This window comes from Castanea sativa, chromosome 4 (assembly GCF_040712315.1).
Source record: "Castanea sativa cultivar Marrone di Chiusa Pesio chromosome 4, ASM4071231v1".
In the NCBI taxonomy this organism is placed as follows: Eukaryota; Viridiplantae; Streptophyta; class Magnoliopsida; order Fagales; family Fagaceae; genus Castanea; species Castanea sativa.
In genome coordinates, this window is record NC_134016.1 from 24544677 (window position 1) to 24562753 (window position 18077).

Genomic DNA, 18077 nt, shown 5'->3' on the forward strand with positions numbered 1-18077 from the left:
CTTGATGCTAAAAATGTGGTCTGCATGTGAACTAAATTATAATATTCCTTACGTCTTTACAGCCAAATCTTTTTACCTTATTCTTAGTGCAAATATATAACATCAAATCGAATATATATATATATCTCGACGAAACAAAGAGACCATAAGTCTTGCTTTCCCACGCTAATCACTCACTTAAATGACCCCACAAAAAAGAGATAAAAACGAGTGAAGAAAAATGAGAGAATCAAAGCCATATAATGCACCATTAACTGATTCCTTCTTTAATTTTTCTTCTGCTTTTTCTTCATTCATGACATTTAAAAGTAAAATGACTCATTCGAGTCATATCAACCCACACTCAAGATCAGCAGCTTTAGCACAAAATGTATCTACAAGTACATGCATGGAATTTATACAAGATGATGTACCAAAATCTTATAGGAGATGATTTCTTTTAGTGCTTCACTAAGCTGTACCTAAATATATCACTTCTGGGAAACTACTAACTAAAATTAGTCAAAGTTCTTTGCTTTGCCAGTCGGGTCTCCCTAAAGTGAACTCCAAGCTTGGATTCTTGGGGTTTAAACTTGACCCCTTGGAGTTTTTTGATTGAGCAGAATCATCACTTCCCTGCCACGAATTTCGAAACTTATATTAATCTAGTAACAGAATCACAAGTGAAAAAAAATAGAATCAGCATCATTGATTAAACTGGATTTTTTTTTTAATCTAACTTTGAGTGCAAACTCTAAACTTTTAGTTGTATGTATGCCTTTTGGTTTTATAAAAGTTCTCTATAATATATTTTTTTTAAGACATCTTGGAAATTAAATTTCCCTAGTATGATTATCTGTTTACATTACCTGTTATTAGCTTTTATACGCCATATTATATACCCAAAGCTACTTATGTATATGGCATTACATGCATTCATAGAAATTCAAGGACATATATATATGTTTGCTTGCCTTGCGCGGATTAGATCATAGATCGATATTGTACATATTCTAGTCCAAATAATTATATTATTATATTGTTACGTGCATGAAGATGATAAAAAATTAATCCCTTCAAAAGTATCACAATCTTTAGGTAACTACCTCAAATTGGTTTCCAGATCTTTGTTGAAATGGCAGCGTTTCTAGTCTTAGTCTGTCCATATTCCTTGAGCTGGCTTGCACCCATGCTCCTCCACTGCAACAATTCCATAGGACAACTAGTTAGTCCTCAATTCTTTTGCCTAAAATTCCCATTGAGCACCGCTCATTACATTAATAGAAGTCACAAGATGGAGATCATTCTCCTTACATTAATAGTGAAGTTTTCATAAGCAGACTACTACTTTCAATGCAATATAATTTATTCAATTTTTAAGTATTGTTGTTTCTGACTGGGTGATTCTGCTTATAGGTTCATCCAAATTGATATAAATGTTCTTGAGACCGAACAACTAGGTCTAACTAGGAAACAAGTAAATAATTTAGCAGACAAACCAGCAGAGTCTCATATAATTCAGCCAAAGCCCCATATATCTCAGTTCATTAATTCAAGTGCAGCTATGATATATGGGTTAACATATGCACCCATTTAGGTATCATAGATGCACTCTTACTTGGATATCTTGTAAATATGATTACTGAATAAATATAGGTTAGACTCTTGAGCCGGTTGTGTTTTTTTCGGGTTAGCTAACCTCATTGAATCTGTGATATGCATGTAGTCAGTCTAGTCCTCTAAGTACTTTCTCAGCAAAAAAAAAAGAAAAAAAAAAGAAAAAGAAAAAGTCCTCTAAGCACTACTTAACTGAACACAAAGCCTTTAACGCGTTAAATATATGCTTCGAAAACATCAACTAAAAAGATCTGCTGAAAAGTAATGAGATATAAATCTCGTTAACTGTGAGCTAGACACAAATCAAACAGTTTGCATGACCATAGCTCCAGAAATTTATTCAAGAGAGTGAAACGTCCCTGGAAAAGTCTATTATCAATCCTTGTAAACCGCTGGAAGGATGAACTCCAGTGTGCCCTCAAAAACAAGTAATGAGATTTATAGTAATGAGTTTCTAGAATATACAGTGACTTCAACTTTTCAAAATATGTAAATTATAACTTATTGTTTCAAGAATTTTCCAACATCTTCATGATCTTACTTTGAAATCACAAGAGCACTCAAATCCATTTTCATGGTTCCTTGAATGAACTGAATTCATAAGGCATAAGGATGTAATTATCAAAAATAGGACGTATTAATTATGTAAATAGGATACAAATTCCTACAGATGCTGTAAGCTACCTGATTTTAAGGCCTAGTAAACAAGATTTAGATTCTTTTTCAAAATCCATACACCAAATCTTGCATTCTAAAATACCAAATGGCACTTTAATTATGGCTTATACTTTGGTCAAACTCCAGATCCCAAAAATCAATACTTCTTTTTTTCAACAAAATACATAGATCAGAAATTGAAACCATTAACTACATAAGAGAGAGAGAGAGAGAGAGAGAGAGAGAGAGATTACCAACAGAAGCACCCGTAGATGTGAAATTTCAAGAGAATTTAGACAAGACCAAATCTATTTCTTATATTGACTAATTTCCATTTAGCAAGCAGGAACATAGATATGAGTATATGAGGCAGTGACATAAGTAATTTTTAGAAAAATTATAAAATAACATGGTAAATAAGATATCAGTATGATACAGTTATAACATGAGTATGGCATTGACACCTCATATGAAGTGTCCGTAAATCTTAGATTACCATACTCAGTTTTTATATCCTATAATTTGTTATCACGTACGTTTGAGCTAACTCATTAGCATTTTTGCTTTGACAAATGGGAATAGGATATATTATAAGAACAACGGGAAGGATACCACTTAGGGCAGTTTTCTAGTTACGGCAAACTGCTTCGTTCCTGTATCCATATTGATCTTTCAACTCTTTTCTCGGCAGTACGTATCAGGTCAAAAAAAGAAGACGCTTTTCTATAAATAGTTTGTATACATCATTAACCTTGTAAAATTGAGTTAAAATTGGAGACCTTTCATTTCAGTAGCAATAGCTTATTTCTCATTTTCTTTGTGCAGGTTACCTCATATCTCGGCTCCATGGAAGTAGACACTCTCTTGCCTCTCTTTTTTCCTTTTTTTGGCCATAATATATCCTACCTTCAAAATGCTACCTAAGGGGCATTCTAGTGCCAACAACATGAAAGTTAGAAGTCACCTTTCGCATATTTTTGCACTTGATGCTGTGTCAGTGTGTTGAGGAAGAAGAAGAAAGTGGAGACGAAGAAGATTTGAAAGGAGGCCATTTGTGCATTGGAAGCTAGAAAGTAATCAGCTTCTAATTGATATATATGTTAATGCTACCCAACAGCTAAACGGGATAGAGAGTTAGAGACTTCTATTTCTTTACATCATTGGCATTATTTTAGAGTACGTAAATCAATTATACTTAAATTTACAGTTGATAGTATTTTAATAATTTTATCAAGAAATATTCTATATAAAAAAAATCATTATGTGTTTACAGGTCAATTAATGGTAGGAGATATTTGCTCATTTATAATAGTTAAGGGAATATTGCTAGATTCTATTAAAACCACGACAAATGTCATCCCATTTATGCAACAATTATAATTGTGTTGTTATTATATATGTTAATTGTTTAACCTACTTACCAAAAGAAAAATATTGTTTCACCTTTTTTTAACCTAGGTTGTGCATGTCAAAGAAAATTAGGTGTCAAGTAATACAAAAGGGGTTGTAAGCAAAAAGGGCACAGATTCACATGCACCAAACTTCTAATTTCAATATCATGAAAGCTTACTGTATCTAATAAATCCTATAGCACTTTTTAGCCATCCCATGTGCGGTGCTGGACTCAAGCCTAATTGATTCTTAGGTCATTGTCAAGTTCCAGGAAAGCTAGTCAAATCCAAGTTTAGAGAATCCACTAAGGAAAGCACTAAGAGTTCATTGCAAATCCCAGTTTGGGCATGTAACTACTGATTCTATAAGTAAGATTCTCAAGTTTTTCAACCAAAAAAAAAAAAAAGATTCTCAAGTTTGTTTGTTTAGGTAGTGCTAGGGAACTATATATGAGAGTTATTCTGGAGTAAAAGGAGATCCCAAAGGACTTGCTGGATTCTAACAATGATAGTTTAGAAGGGCTTGAAGTTGCCAAAAGAGGAAGAAAGAAAAGCAACCGCTCTTATGTACTGTGACCTCCATCAGGAATGCTTTATAGATTCTTTCCCTCTTTTGGTGAGCTACAAGATGAAACAGTAGCCTTCTCCAACCCTATTCCCTTCCCATTGGGTGTCTCTTTCCCTATTGCTTTCTTATCTCTATTTCTAAAATGGAAAACTCAAAAAAAAAAATAAAAAAATGATACATAAGAAACTACTCAACAATATTTATAACAGCGTGAACACTTCATTTAAGGTGTCAGAAATGCGTCAGACATTTGACACTCCTCCGACACTTTTGCATGCGTATCCTAGTTATGTCTTTTTAAATAAAAAAAAATGTAAAATACAGCCAGGACACGAGAACAAGAGGAATCAAATACATTTTCACAAAACAAAGACAACATTCATGCTTTGAATGATAATATTGCATTTGAAAATTAATAAATATCTTTATCCTTGATTTGTATTCTAATTTCTAAACATCCTTTAATAGTAATGAATTTGCTTTATTATCCATTATTACTCTTAATTTGATAAAAAATGATTAATAATATATAGAAATAAAAATTCTTATTATTTTTCTTAAATTGATATATGTTTTATATTATATGAAAATAAATGCTTAACTATAAAGATATATTTAATAATTAATTGATATACAGATCCCTTACCCGTGTCTTACTTTTCAAATTAAAATTGCTATATCACAGTACTGTATCTGTACCCATACCCATACCCATACTCATACCCATACTCGTGTCTATATCCATGCGGGTGCTTCCTAAGGTAATAATTACTTAAGGCCTTAAATGGAAGAATATCATATAACTTTATTCCTATAGTAAATTACTATATTTATATAGCCTTTCAGGAAAAAGAATATATTTATCTATGAAGCACGAGTGCGTTTCGGGATTCGGGTGCGGGTGCGGGAGCGGGTGCGGGACTCGGCAATTTTTGAAAAAGTAGGGTGCGGGTGCGGCGGGGTGCGGCGATTAAAAAATTATTAAAAATATTTTTATTTATGTTTTTAATATATTGCTAAACATACTTTTTTCACATTATATAAATATATACCAAATTTAAGAGCAATGGTAAATAATAACTAGAATACAAAGAATAGGAGAGAGCCTAGCTGAAGAGTGAAGGTAGAAAGTGGGAGAGAGGCTCAAGAAAAATGAAGAGGGAGAGGGTTGGGTCTTGGTTTTTTTCCAAACGGTGCGTTTGCACCTTTTTTTTTTTTTTTTTTTTTTTTTTTTTCCCCAGCCATACGCATCTGTTGTTGTTGTTGTTGTTTTTTTTTTTTTTTTGAATTTCGGCCGGTATCTGCCGATTTCGGCCGATATAGGAAGATTTCGGCCGATTTCGGCCGGACCGATTTCACCCGATTCGGGCCGAAACGGCGCGATTTCGCGCGCGTTGGCCCGAATCGGCGCCGTATCGGCGCGAATCGCGCCGAAAAAAATGATTTTTTATTGCCGGACGCGGCACGGACGCGCAGGCAGTGGCGTCGCCTGCGCGTCGCCGCGTCCGGCCACGTCCGACGCGGGTGCGGCGGCCCAAACGCCGCACCCGTGCTTCATAGATATTTATATAGCAACCTAAAAGAAATATATTTCGTATTTTTTGAAATTTTTCATAGGAGAATGGTCTATATCTAGTAAAAAATGAAAGAAATTCATTTTCCTTTTTTATTTTTATTTTTATTTTTATCTTTCTCTTTCCGTCTCACTTAAAAAAAAACACATTTACTAAAAAAAGTACTTTCCATTACTCTCTCTCAGCCTCTCTCTCCCTCTCATCTGTCACATTCAAACCAATCTTTCCCTCTTGACTCCTAAATTTATTCTTCCAACCCATATTTAAGGTAAATAAGTTTATATTATTACTTTTACATATTAATATTTATATACAATGATCATGTAAAAAACAAATTATATCATTAATCTTTGAAGTAATTTAATTTTTGTATATGAATGTTAAAGCTATTGGGTGATTCTATTATTTGGTAAAGCTAAAATAGAGGCTTGATAAATTAATTCTAAATTTCTAATCTTTTGCTTTTAAATTTATTATATTAAAGTCATATTATAATTTTATATTGTAAACAGTGTTTCTTTTGTTTATATATATGTTTTTAAATATGAAATTAAGAAAAGGTGTCAATAGAGGGAGGAGGGAGGAGGGAGAAGGGAGAGTTTGGGGCGACAATTGTAGATATAGAGGTCTTACACATTGAAGAGGGAAAAAACAAGGGTCTTCAAAGCTATTGAAAGTGAATGATGGTTATTGATCTAGATCCCTAGTGTGGTCATCATTAAAGATGTTGGAGAGATAAACACTTTGGGAGCTTCCTTGAGTAATTTTTTTTATATACTTCTTTGAGTAATTAATATAACATATAGAAACACATTTTAACCCAAAAGACCTAAGTCCAATAAGTATGTGTTCAACTATGTTATATTAAATACTCATTATTCAATATGAGACTTCATTTACACATGTACACCCAACAAAAAATGGAAGGTCTACAAAAAAAAAATAATTGTTCAGAAGTTTGGCAACCCGGAATATAATAAATAAATAAATGTCAAATCCTTTAGAGAAAAGATAGAGTAGGAGGGTGACACAAAATTATGGAAAATTGAAGATCACAAAGAGATTTTTAAATTGCAATAAGGACACAAAGGCCACAAAGAATTGAAGAGGAGAGGGGGCGGGCATACCATACCTAAACCCCCACCCTTGGGGCTTGAACTAGGAAGCCCATGGAAAACCTCCAAGCCCTCATGACAAGGTAAGGTACCACTTTACCCAACATAGGTGGTGGTAGAAAAAGAAATTGTAATTTGAGGAATCTTTTCCTATTTTTATGCGGGAGGACCCTTGAACTAAAGCAACCAAAGTTTTTACTTCACTATCTATATAAAATTAAATATCTGTTCTTCAGTAGAATAGAAATACATTCTTTAGTGCACAAGACATCTTTCACTCTAACAAAAAACTCAAATAAATTCATATTAGAAATTTAAGTCATTTTTTTACATAAGTTGGAATACATTTATTTGCATTCTTAAAAATTTTAACTTCAACTTTGACATTTTACTACTAGAATTAATTAAAACCATGCTATAAGAGTCTATCTACTTTTTTTACCATTGTTTTATTTATATTTGGTTTAAAATAACAATCTAACTAAGGTTATAAAAATTGGAAATAATTGTGATTTTGAAATACCACTAGCTCAGGACCTTGATATTGGTTGACAGTTTTGCAGTGATCAATATTTTGTTTTATTTTGTAGGATTTCAAGTAGTTTGTTTTTTGAGAAGAAAGGATTTCATGTAGTTACAGTCGTTTTGTAATAAATGATGAATATATCGGCGCTAAGGACTCTTCGACTTGGATATAAGTCGTTAGAAAAAACCACGTAAACTCCTCAGATCCCAGACTTGCCATTCCAACTCTGAAGAAACCCTGTCCTCCACGTACTTTAGGTCCTTGCTCCAAATAGTGTGTGTGTCTATATATATATATATATATATATATATATATATATATATATATATATATATATATATCTGTGTGTGTGTTGGGAATGCTCCTATACTCTACTTACACTCTCGCATTAGAACTCTTTTCATTGTTGTGCCTAGTCTTTATATTCAAGTGTCCACTTAGGGCTTTTCTTGGCCCAAGTAGCATACAAACGCTCTTTGAGATCTTTCATGCACATCCCCCAGCAAGAGATAGAGTCTTTTACGTGCATCACGCTCTTTTTCCTTCATAACTATGAACTTTTTCAAACTTTTCTTTTCTTGCTGTATCTCCATTTAATTGATTAGCATTGAAGGCTTTCCCCCCCCCCCCCTAAACTCAAGTTTTCGTTACCCTTTCATCTTGAGTCGAGGCGGGATGTTAGAATATATTAAAAGATTATTATTAATTATCATATTCACACTATATATATATATATATATATATATATATATACACACACACACATATATATATATATATAGGCTACGGTTTAATAGAATAGTATAGAAATGTGATTTTGTAATAATGCCATTATTGCTTTTCTCACATCCTAATGTATTCCTATCTATACTATTATATATATTTTATAACACAATCCAATTCATTATAACAAAGATGTACCCAATAAAAAAAAAATTGTGAATGTAGCTCATCAAATCAAAACAAATAAGTCCTTGGTCCCCTCTCTATATATCATTGTAATTTTCTTTTCTCGATTTTTATAAATATATTTTAAACTATTGCTTTTCCTTCATTGTTTTTTAGTATTATCACTTATGTTAGACTGATATTTTCGAGATGCCTGCTATTTTTCACCAATATTCGCCAATATTTTCAACATTTTGAGAGAGAAATCCCTTGCTAATATTTTAACAAATCATTATTGGTTGTTTTAATGAAATTGAGAGATTTTAAATTGTAGAAAAAATATAATGCTAGCAAATTGTATGTGTGTTTGGTTTAGTGTTTTTCTGGAGCTTATTTGCTTAAATGTAGCTTCTTAAAACATCACTTCTTTTAGATATAAATACATCGTTATCCACTTTATAATAAATAAAATAATAATAAAAAGCTAATTCAAACTCACCGGTGCACGACAATCATATGTTTTAAAACTATAAGTATACCATAAAAGGATAATGCAATGTCTAGAAGCATAAAGGCTTCCAAGCAATTCTAGATTTCAAGAATAATACTCCAAACACAACATTTTTTCAAGAATAATACTCCAAAAATATCATTTTTCATAACAGTTGAATTAATAAAATTTTATTGGTTTTTATTAACAGTTGAACTGTATATATCTTGTACAGTGTTGGCTACGTTCGAGTTAACCAATAATTTAAAAAATATATAGATTTTATTTATATAAATATTAATCTACATTGTACGACTGCTAGAGTTGGTTACTATAATTCTGAGGGAATAGTACTTTAGTATTAAAAAACAGATGTCCATTATCTTTAATTAGCATCATTTACTATCTGATCTCCCATGTTTTTAGCTGTACACATACATAACTCGAACTTCTCAGATAAAGTAGAAGACATGCTACAACATTAACTAAATGGTGGTACAACTGAAGGTTGATATTAATGAAACTAAAAGAGAAGGAAAATCTTGGTTAAGGATTTAGTTTGAAGAAAAGAGGAATAACCCCAGAATCAGACAATGTAGCTGAGGATGTAAATGTCAACTAAGCAAAGGAATAAGCTCAACTCAAAGATTGCTCTGCCGTTTATTCTTAAAAATAAAAAGCTACTCAAAGATTGCTTGACAAAAATATAAATTCCTCATGAGAATTGAGACATATTTCAGTGTAAAGATAAGTTATATAGAAGTAAATTACAAATGAATATAGTTATGAAAATGCGGAAAGAGTTGTGAGGTGTCCCTGTGTCTCATTGGACAAAGCTGCAACTCCCGTAATCCCATTTCGTTCTTTAACCAAAAATTAAAAATAAAAATAAAAATCACATTTCGTTTGCTAATTTTAAATTTTTAAGTAGTTTTTTCGTGATGATGGAAAAAAGCAGAGAAATAAAGCAAATGAAGAACAAAAGTTGTCAGAAAGAAACTAAAGAAAGTTTCAGAGAAACGGTCGACCTGCTTTTGAGATTTTCCAAGCTAAAGGTACTCATGCATTGAACACAAAAAAGTGTGCCAAGAAAGTGCATTCATGCTCAAACTATATCGATAAAAGCACACAGAGAGAGAGAGAGAGAGAGAGATTTAATTACCTGGAAGGGTTACTCCACAGATTAGATGGGTACCCAATTTCATGCTCTAAAGCTGCATTTGAAGCTCTTCTTTGATTCAGTAAACAGTTCTCATTTTGATGTGGGGCTGGTGTTGTGTTCAAGAAATTATCTTCGTCTCCAGATCCATCTGATAGAGGTCTCCACCAAATTCAGATCAAGATCATAATATGCATAAGAATGTAAACTATTTTTTCTTGAAAGCCATAAGAATTTGTACTTTTTTTCTTTGGAGTTTACGACTTCTTCAAAATGACATATTCAATCACATTTATGTTGACACTTGGACAATTGAACCTTTCGCAACAAAAAAAGAAAAAAGGTTGACATTGAAGCAATCCATGCCACTCCACAAAAAACAAAGAAAGAAAAGAAGAGTGCCAAAAGTTAAAGCTTTAAAATGCATTTTTTTTTTGAACGCTTTAAAACGCAATTTATCCCTTTGAGTATGTACATAAGTTTAGATGTGTACATGTAGAGGGCGTTTGGATCCACGTTTTGTAACTGCGTTTTGCGTTTGCGTTTAAAAACTGCTGGGACCCACGCTACAGTAGACAAAACGAAAAACGCAGAGATGAAAATAGCTGAAGAAAAAACGCAAGCTTTTTTCTTCGGTGCGCACCAAAACGATCATCCAAGAAGGTTCGCCGGCGTCGGACTGGGTTCTTTTTAAGGCTGTACAGGCACCGCCCGCCACCGACGAAACCGGCCGGAGCTGAACCGATCCGGCCACCTCAAACCTCCACCGCAGGTGTTAGGCACGGTGGTTGGCAGCGATTTTCAAGCACCAAAGTCGGCCGGTACGGTTGTCGGCAAAGATTTTTGAATTCCGGTGAACACCGAACCGCACCGATTTGCTTATATATGTACAAAACTTGAGATTTCTACCCCCTTCAAGTCGATCTAAGATTTCCATCCCCACCCACAACACAAAACCCTCCGGCGTTTTCATCTTTTTATCTTCAAGCACCTCTGTTTTTGCCGCCACCCAGGTCGATCTTCAAGTTGTTGTCTCTACCTCCATTGCTTGGTGGTCGATTACTCGATTAGACTTCGCAGGTGAGTCAATCGATGGTTAGTCCCAAGAATCTTGAGTTTGTTTGGGTTTTAATATTTGGATCTGTAATGGGTTTGATAGACTTCGCAGGTGGACACCGACCACCGCGCCGACTGGAACCTCCACCGGCGTCGGACTAGATTGTCTTCCTCTGTGGATTTCTCTGTTGGGCGTGGGCTTCTCTTCTTGAAGACAAGCGTTAGCGTAGGCGAGGAGTGAAAAAAAAAAAAATTTCATCTGCGTTTTTCAACTGAGCTACAGTACCCGTATCAAAAAATAATCATCTACGTTTTTTCACTTATTTTCTACAGTGTTTTCAGTTTTCAGTTTCAGCAAAATAAGTTCTATCCAAACAGACCCGTAGTACACATATGGACATATTCAATTATTCACACCCGCATATTTGAACGCTTGTGGTACATGTGTTGTGTGTACGCATGTTATTTAGAGGTGTAAAGCATAAAGCAAAATGAAAGAATCTTTAATAATTCAAATATAGCGGAATTCGGGGAATTATTAAGGGCAAAATGAAGACTAAGCAATATGAATTACCTGAGGAAGCAGCAGCTTTGTCTGTGTTCTTAACAGTTCGATACATCTGCCAAGGCAGAACAAATTAAAAAAACAATAAATAAATATCAGATTAAATTAATAAAGAAATCTACAATTTCACAAAGGGAAAAAATTAATAAAATCTCAGTCAAAAAAATCAAATCAGATGCTTCTCTTTCTAGATTTTTATTGGTTTCTTTTATAGCCACGAGGTAGATGTTTGGTAAGGTCAGTAATTGCTTCTATTATTGAGAAATGATGGCTACTTTTTCTCTCTCTCTTTCTTTCTCTCTCTCCCCCTCTAAAAGTAGAAGTTGTCCTGTTCCATAAAGAACAGTTTCAACTGTTCATTCATTCACTGCATTCATCGGCTTCTGTGCCACACGGATAGACAAAGTCTTCACCGCACCCCACAACCTCAGAGAGAGAGAGGGAGAGAGAGGGAGAGAGAGAGCTTGGGTTGTATTCAATAGAGGAGTGTGTGTTCTCTTTTGGTTTTCTGTGAAGTGTAAGTGAGAGGAAAATGAGTGTTTTTCAGCTAGCTGTACCTGTAAATGGCTCTTCACATGAGCAAGTGTAAGATCTTTGACATCCATTAGCTCTAAAACTGACTTTGGAGTAGCCCCTAATAACAACAGCCCAAGACACAAGTAGCGATTAAAGGAAAAGCACCACAAGAAAATCTAGCTATGACTATCTGTAAGTTTCAGTTAAAGAAATAGTGCAGAGAGAGAGAAGCTATACTTTCATGGCCACCAAGTAGCTCCACAGCATGAACAAAACGGGCATGAAGAGAACTTGTCCACCGCATTCTTGGTGCCCTCATATTCCTCTTACTCGGCAGCTTTGACATAAATCTTGATCTCATAAACCCATTTGGGAAATCCGAGGCCCCAACCCCATATTGGGGCTGTTGTTGCAAATACTGAATCTGTTGGGGTCTTAGTGTCTCCATGGTTATCCCATTATACCTTGACATGGGTTCAAAACCCCCTATACCACAAGCCCTAAAGGAAGGCGAAGAAGAAGAAGATGGATATGCCATTTGGTTGAAACAAAACTTAGGATCCATCTCTTTGAAATGATCCAAAGTTGAAAAAGGGAACGAATAATTGTTGTTATTGTATACTGGAATTCCTTTTATGGCTTTGACTCCATCAGGAACATCAAGCAGTGAAATCCCATGATTTATAATATCCCTTGCTTGAACTTCTTCCCCACTACCAGAGCTGAAGTTTCTTCTCCACCGACTCTCAGCCTCCAAATCGTTTATGGGGTTGGATAAAGAGAGCTCAGTGTCTCTAATGGAACCGTCACTGTAGGATTTTAGACTTTCATCTTTGCGCCATATATCAAGGCTGGAATCGGCATCATTGGTGCCAGTGCAAATTGAGGAAGGGGCACTGTTTGGAGGGCTTATGTGCAGTGAAAGATCAGGAATCTGATGCAAAGAGGGTTCCTCAAAAATCTCTTTTCTAGACATTTTTATTCTCAGAAGAAGCGCTCTCAAGCTTAGCTGTTTTGCTTTTAAATTAAACAATAAAGTGAAACCTCCTCCACTTAATTAGAATTCATGGGAAACACACACACACACAGAAATAGCTTTGACTCTGGGTCTTTTGAAGTTAGTTTTACTCTACTTCTTGAAAGAGAAAACGAAGGAAGAACAAAAACAAAGAGTGATTTGTAACATAAAAAGTATGGATGACTAAGAAAGAAAGAAAAACCTTTATCTCTTTAGCTTTGCGCAGGAAAAAGGAGGATGTGTGGTGTAAAGACTAAAGAGGGATGAACTGAAAAGGAAGACTTTTTCTCTTCTTCTTCAAGAATAAAGAAACAGACATCCTCAGGAGAGAGAGGGAGATGTGTGGTGCTGCAAATAAACAATGGAAGAGATTGGTTTGGGGGGGAAGAGAGAGAGTTTGGTCTGTGTTCTTTCTTACTACCTCGAGAGTATATATAGGAAAATGACACTCCAACAAAGGCCTGTCTCTCTCTCACTCACTAGTCACTACCCTTCCTTTTCCCTATAGTCAATACACGCAAAACTACAAAACTTAGGCAATTTGTTTTACTTCCCCGGAGACGACGGGTTAAAAATTACAAGACACAGAAAGAAGGACTAATCCATAATTGTTCTTTCCCCACTCGTTTCCCCCCCCCCCCCCCCCCTTCTCTCTCTCTCTCTCTCTCTCTCTCTCTCTACTATCCTATACAGTGACCAATTGTTTGCAATATGACATTAAAATCACTAGGTTTTTTTTTTTTGGGTGATAAAAGGCCAAAAGAATAATTTATTACTGAATAGGGCATATAAAAATAATGTCTTAGGGTTTTTTTAATTTTATTTTATGGTAGAGTTTAAATTCAACAATGATGTGTACACCCTCCAATAACTACCAGATTAAAATTTTCATATAAAAGAGTAGGGATTAGAACACCCAATAACAATCATATAAAAAACCAATACAATCTAAATATTTTTGTTTGAAAGAAAAGAAAAAACCTATTCAAATCTATAGAAGTCTAAAAGACTCTGTATTAAACTGTCTAGAAAAAAATACAAGAATCTGTCATTTATATAGGTAGACAAAATGTGTTGTACAAGTACTATACGTGTAGAATAAGAAACTTATAACAACATGCCTAAGCCCATTGGGCTTATATTCTAACAGCCGCATTCAAACTTATGATGGGTGAATATAGAGACCAACTTGTTTCTAGAAGCCAATGCATGAAAACATCTTGGTGGAGGAGGCTTGGTGAAGATATTAGCTCACGAGTCTTATGAGGAGATAAACTGCAACTGAAGTGCACCCTAAAGCAAATGGTGACAAACAAAGTGGCAAACTATCTCAATATGTTGGGTACATGAAAGAAGTTATTATAGCACTTTATTGTCACAATGGATTGGACTTGTAGTGGAGTAATTAACTCCAAGATCCAATAGTAGCCAACAAACCATAAAAACTTGGCTATGGTGTTTACAAGAGTGCGATATTTTGCTTCAAAACTAAATCGAGTAAAAAAAAATCTTTCTTGCTTTGCCACCAAGAGATGAAAGAGTCACCAAGAAAAAATCAATACCATGTAATAGACCTACAGTTAGTGTGATCACTTGTCCAATCTGCATCTGAGTAAATTTGAAGAATCAAAGAACACTAAGACAAAAAATGAAGTCCATAATGTACAGGGTTTGGTTTTTATATAGTTGAACAATGTGTGATGTATTAATCTTTTTCTAATAGCATCCAAAAAAAGACAATGTGTGATATATAAGTAATATGAGTATAGACAAATAGACAATGGTAGGAAAGCCCCTTCTTAATCTATTGAATATCGAGCACCTCAAGAAAAACCACCCCTAGAACATGACTACCTTAGGCCCAGTGAGAAGGGAGAAATTATTTACTCCTTCGGAAGAAATCCTCCATCCTTTGTTCACACTTGTTAATTAGGGTTGTAAATAAACCAAGTCAATTATGAACAACTCGGACTAAGTTAAATAAAAAGCTTGTTCATGTTTGTTTGTTTATAAATAAGCCAAGTTTGAACCTTAGTTTTAGACTCATTTAATAAACAAGCCGAGCCCAAGTAAAAAAATTTGTTCATGAACAAGCTCGTGAGCTATTAGGTTTGATACACAATAATTCAAGCATAGATTCATTTATAAGTTTATATGTGTTAGCTAAATATACTCATTACACATATCTTAATAATAACTTAGCCAACATGAGACCACTACCTATATTACCTTAATTTTTTCCTTCCCTTTAAACTGATCAAGAAACACTTTAGACTATAGTTACATTTAAAAATAAATAAATAATTAATTAAGTAAGCCACATATGATCCTTCCCTATTAATCATTTACAGTAAAGATATGAAACATGTTAGTATTTTCTCATTCATAATAGTTACAAACAGGTATTATTCTAGTCCTTCACCATCTAATGTGAATATAAAAATTGTATTTTGAACAATTGCTGAAACTGTAGACAAGGAATGATGAATGAATGAATTTAATTATGTAAATAATTAATTTGAATAATAGCTAATCATAAGTAAGATTAGATGCATGATAAAATGAGTATGCTATTTTCTTTTTCTTTTTCTTAATTTTAGAGATTTAAGCATTTAATAATGTGGTTTTTTTTAGATCTCAAGCTCAAAAACTTGACCTGAGCTCGAGTTTGAGCTTGATATTAAGCTTGAGTTTGGCTTGACTAATTAATCAAGCCAAGCCAAGCTCAAGCTCAAGCTTTTTGGTTTGCCCACGAGCTCAAGCTCAAACACTATTTTTAGGTTTGTCATAAGCTCAAATCAAGCTCGAGTTTTTTATTTTTCTTGACGAGACAAGCTTGAACATGCACTACTCGACAAAGCTCGGCTCGTTTACAGCCCCTACTTATTATGAGAGGAGAGAAGACTCCTCCTCAAAGAGTGAAAAAGGCTAAAAATGTAATAAACTTCCTTAGTGTATTGGCTAATAAACTCTTTGGCTACACTGCACTTATAATTTGCAAGTTCTCTACTTAACCAATCTACAAAATCCCTACTCAGCCTTTGAAAGGCTCTATGTAATTATCAATTCAATTACCCATGACTCAACAAAAGTCTTACACTCTGTTTGTTTTGCTGGAAAATTTTCTGTAAAAATAGTTTTGCACATTTTTCAGTGTTTGGTAGCACAAAAAAAAACTAGTCAACGGAAAACTATCTTTAGTAAATGGAAAATCCTAATAAAATTAAGGCTTGTTTTTTATAGCTTGTTTTCCAAAAAAATTTTTTGGAAAACAATCTTTATCTCACAGTACGCTCTCTCACTCTCACTCTTTCTCTTTTCCCTTTTCTTTTTCTTTCCTCACACCCTCACTATCACTCACTCTGGTCTCTCCTCTTCCATAGATCTCTCTCCCTCACTACCTCTCCATATTTCTCTTCCCCTTTATAACACAGTTCTTTGAGTAGATTTTTTTTCCTTCATTGCTCAGTAATCATTTCATTCCTCTCTACTAACTTGTAAAAGAGAACATATTTGCAGCAGTAATTATTCATTCCTCTCTACCAAAATCTCAATTCTTTACTTTGAATTTCAAACTTGATTTTATTTTTTTCTCTAAGAAACTTTTGGTTTGATGGATTCCAAGTATAAGTTTTTTTTTTTGCACATAAAAGTGCTAAAAAAATATAAAAAATAAAAAATAAATAAGAAGAATGAATGAATGAATGAAGTAAAAGACGAAAATTTTAAACATAGTGTCTATATAGCTCTAAATTACTTTTACATAGCATAATCTTTTTTGTTGATAGATACATTATGCAAATATTATGTAGTGATGATATATTATATAGATATATTATATAAATACATAATTTTGAGTAATATTAAAGACTTCTGGTTGACCATAGTAGACAATTAGTGTACTAGCAAAAAGAGTAGACAATGAAAAGTTATTGTTATTTTGTATTTATTAAAGATGTATTCTCCTGTCAATTTTATGTATATAGACAAATGGTTAATATATATATATATATATATATATATATATATATATATATATATATATAAATGTGTGTGTGTGTGTGTGGACGTTCCTGTCCATATATATAAGTAAAATGAGTGGTAGACATCATGAAAATTTGACAACTAATTTTTATTGTATCTATTGTCAAAATTTTAGTATGAAAACCAAATTCATCCTTGGTTTTTTTTTTAATATTGATTACATTAGTTAGTTTACATAATACGCATGTTTTAAATTACACAAGAAATATAAAAAATAAAAATAAAAATTTGCATACCAAACACCAGAAAATATTCTCAATCTCATTTTCAAGGTCGTTACCAAATACTGGAAAATGATATAGTTTTCTAGAAAATACTCTTTGAAAAATGAACCATTTTCTAGAAAATGTTGATACTGAAACAAACAAAGCGTTACTAAGGAATGGTCCAAAGTGTTTAAGGAACATTTATTACTCTTTGAAACTCCGACCAGTACATTTTAATATTTAAAAAGATGGTTTTTTTTTATATAAAAAAATAAACTTACTTTCTAAAACTCACAGTGGATTTGGTGCTTTTTCTTTCTTTAAATAATGTCCTAAAATATAAAGAAAAAATATGTATGTAATGCTCCTTAAATAATGTCTTAGTTGATTAAGAAATTTGAGGTTCAATTCCCGCCTACATTAGAAACTTATTAGTATCTTGATTTGACAATAGAAAATTATCATTAAGAGTGGTGCCATAGGTTGAAACTTTCTATAAAAAATTAATGTCTTACATAAATTTTTCTTAACAAAAATCATTATTATCTATAAAGGTTTTGTTAGCAAATGCCCTTGGATTATAGGTTAAAAATTATTATGTATTAAATTATTATTTATAATATACTTTTTTAAAATGAGAGTAAACCTATTGATTATTTTTTGCACACAAAATTCAATGTATTTATGTGTATTTGCTTATGATATTTG

General features: G+C 33.3%; 1 protein-coding gene across 2 annotated transcripts; it reads right to left on the minus strand.

Annotated features, from left to right (window-relative positions):
- Positions 1 to 221: 221 nt before the first annotated feature.
- LOC142632566 (transcription repressor KAN1-like) lies at positions 222 to 13525 on the minus strand. Of its 2 annotated transcripts, none has more exons than XM_075806943.1 (6): positions 12339 to 13525; positions 12143 to 12219; positions 11595 to 11640; positions 9968 to 10115; positions 1086 to 1179; positions 222 to 615 (listed from the first exon to the last, which is right to left on the minus strand). In XM_075806943.1, exons 1-6 carry the CDS (start codon positions 13075 to 13077, stop codon positions 502 to 504), a joined length of 1218 nt encoding a protein of 405 aa, XP_075663058.1. In that variant the 5' UTR covers positions 13078 to 13525; the 3' UTR covers positions 222 to 501. The 2 variants fall into 2 exon arrangements, with proteins under 2 accessions (XP_075663058.1, XP_075663059.1); XM_075806944.1 differs by having other exon boundaries at positions 222 to 644; positions 12339 to 13523.
- Between the last annotated feature and the right edge of the window lie 4552 nt (positions 13526 to 18077).

Coding starts and splice junctions, on each gene's coding strand:
- LOC142632566 (XM_075806943.1), bottom strand. CDS start 13,077: ATGTCTAGAAAAGAGATTTTTGAGGAACCCTCTTTGCATCAGATTCCT. Junction 12,220..12,338: donor GCTACTTGGTGGCCATGAAA/GTATAGCTTCTC, acceptor TGTTGTTATTAG/GGGCTACTCCAAAGTCAGTT. Junction 1,180..9,967: donor CTGTGGAGTAACCCTTCCAG/GTAATTAAATCT, acceptor GAATTGTTGCAG/TGGAGGAGCATGGGTGCAAG.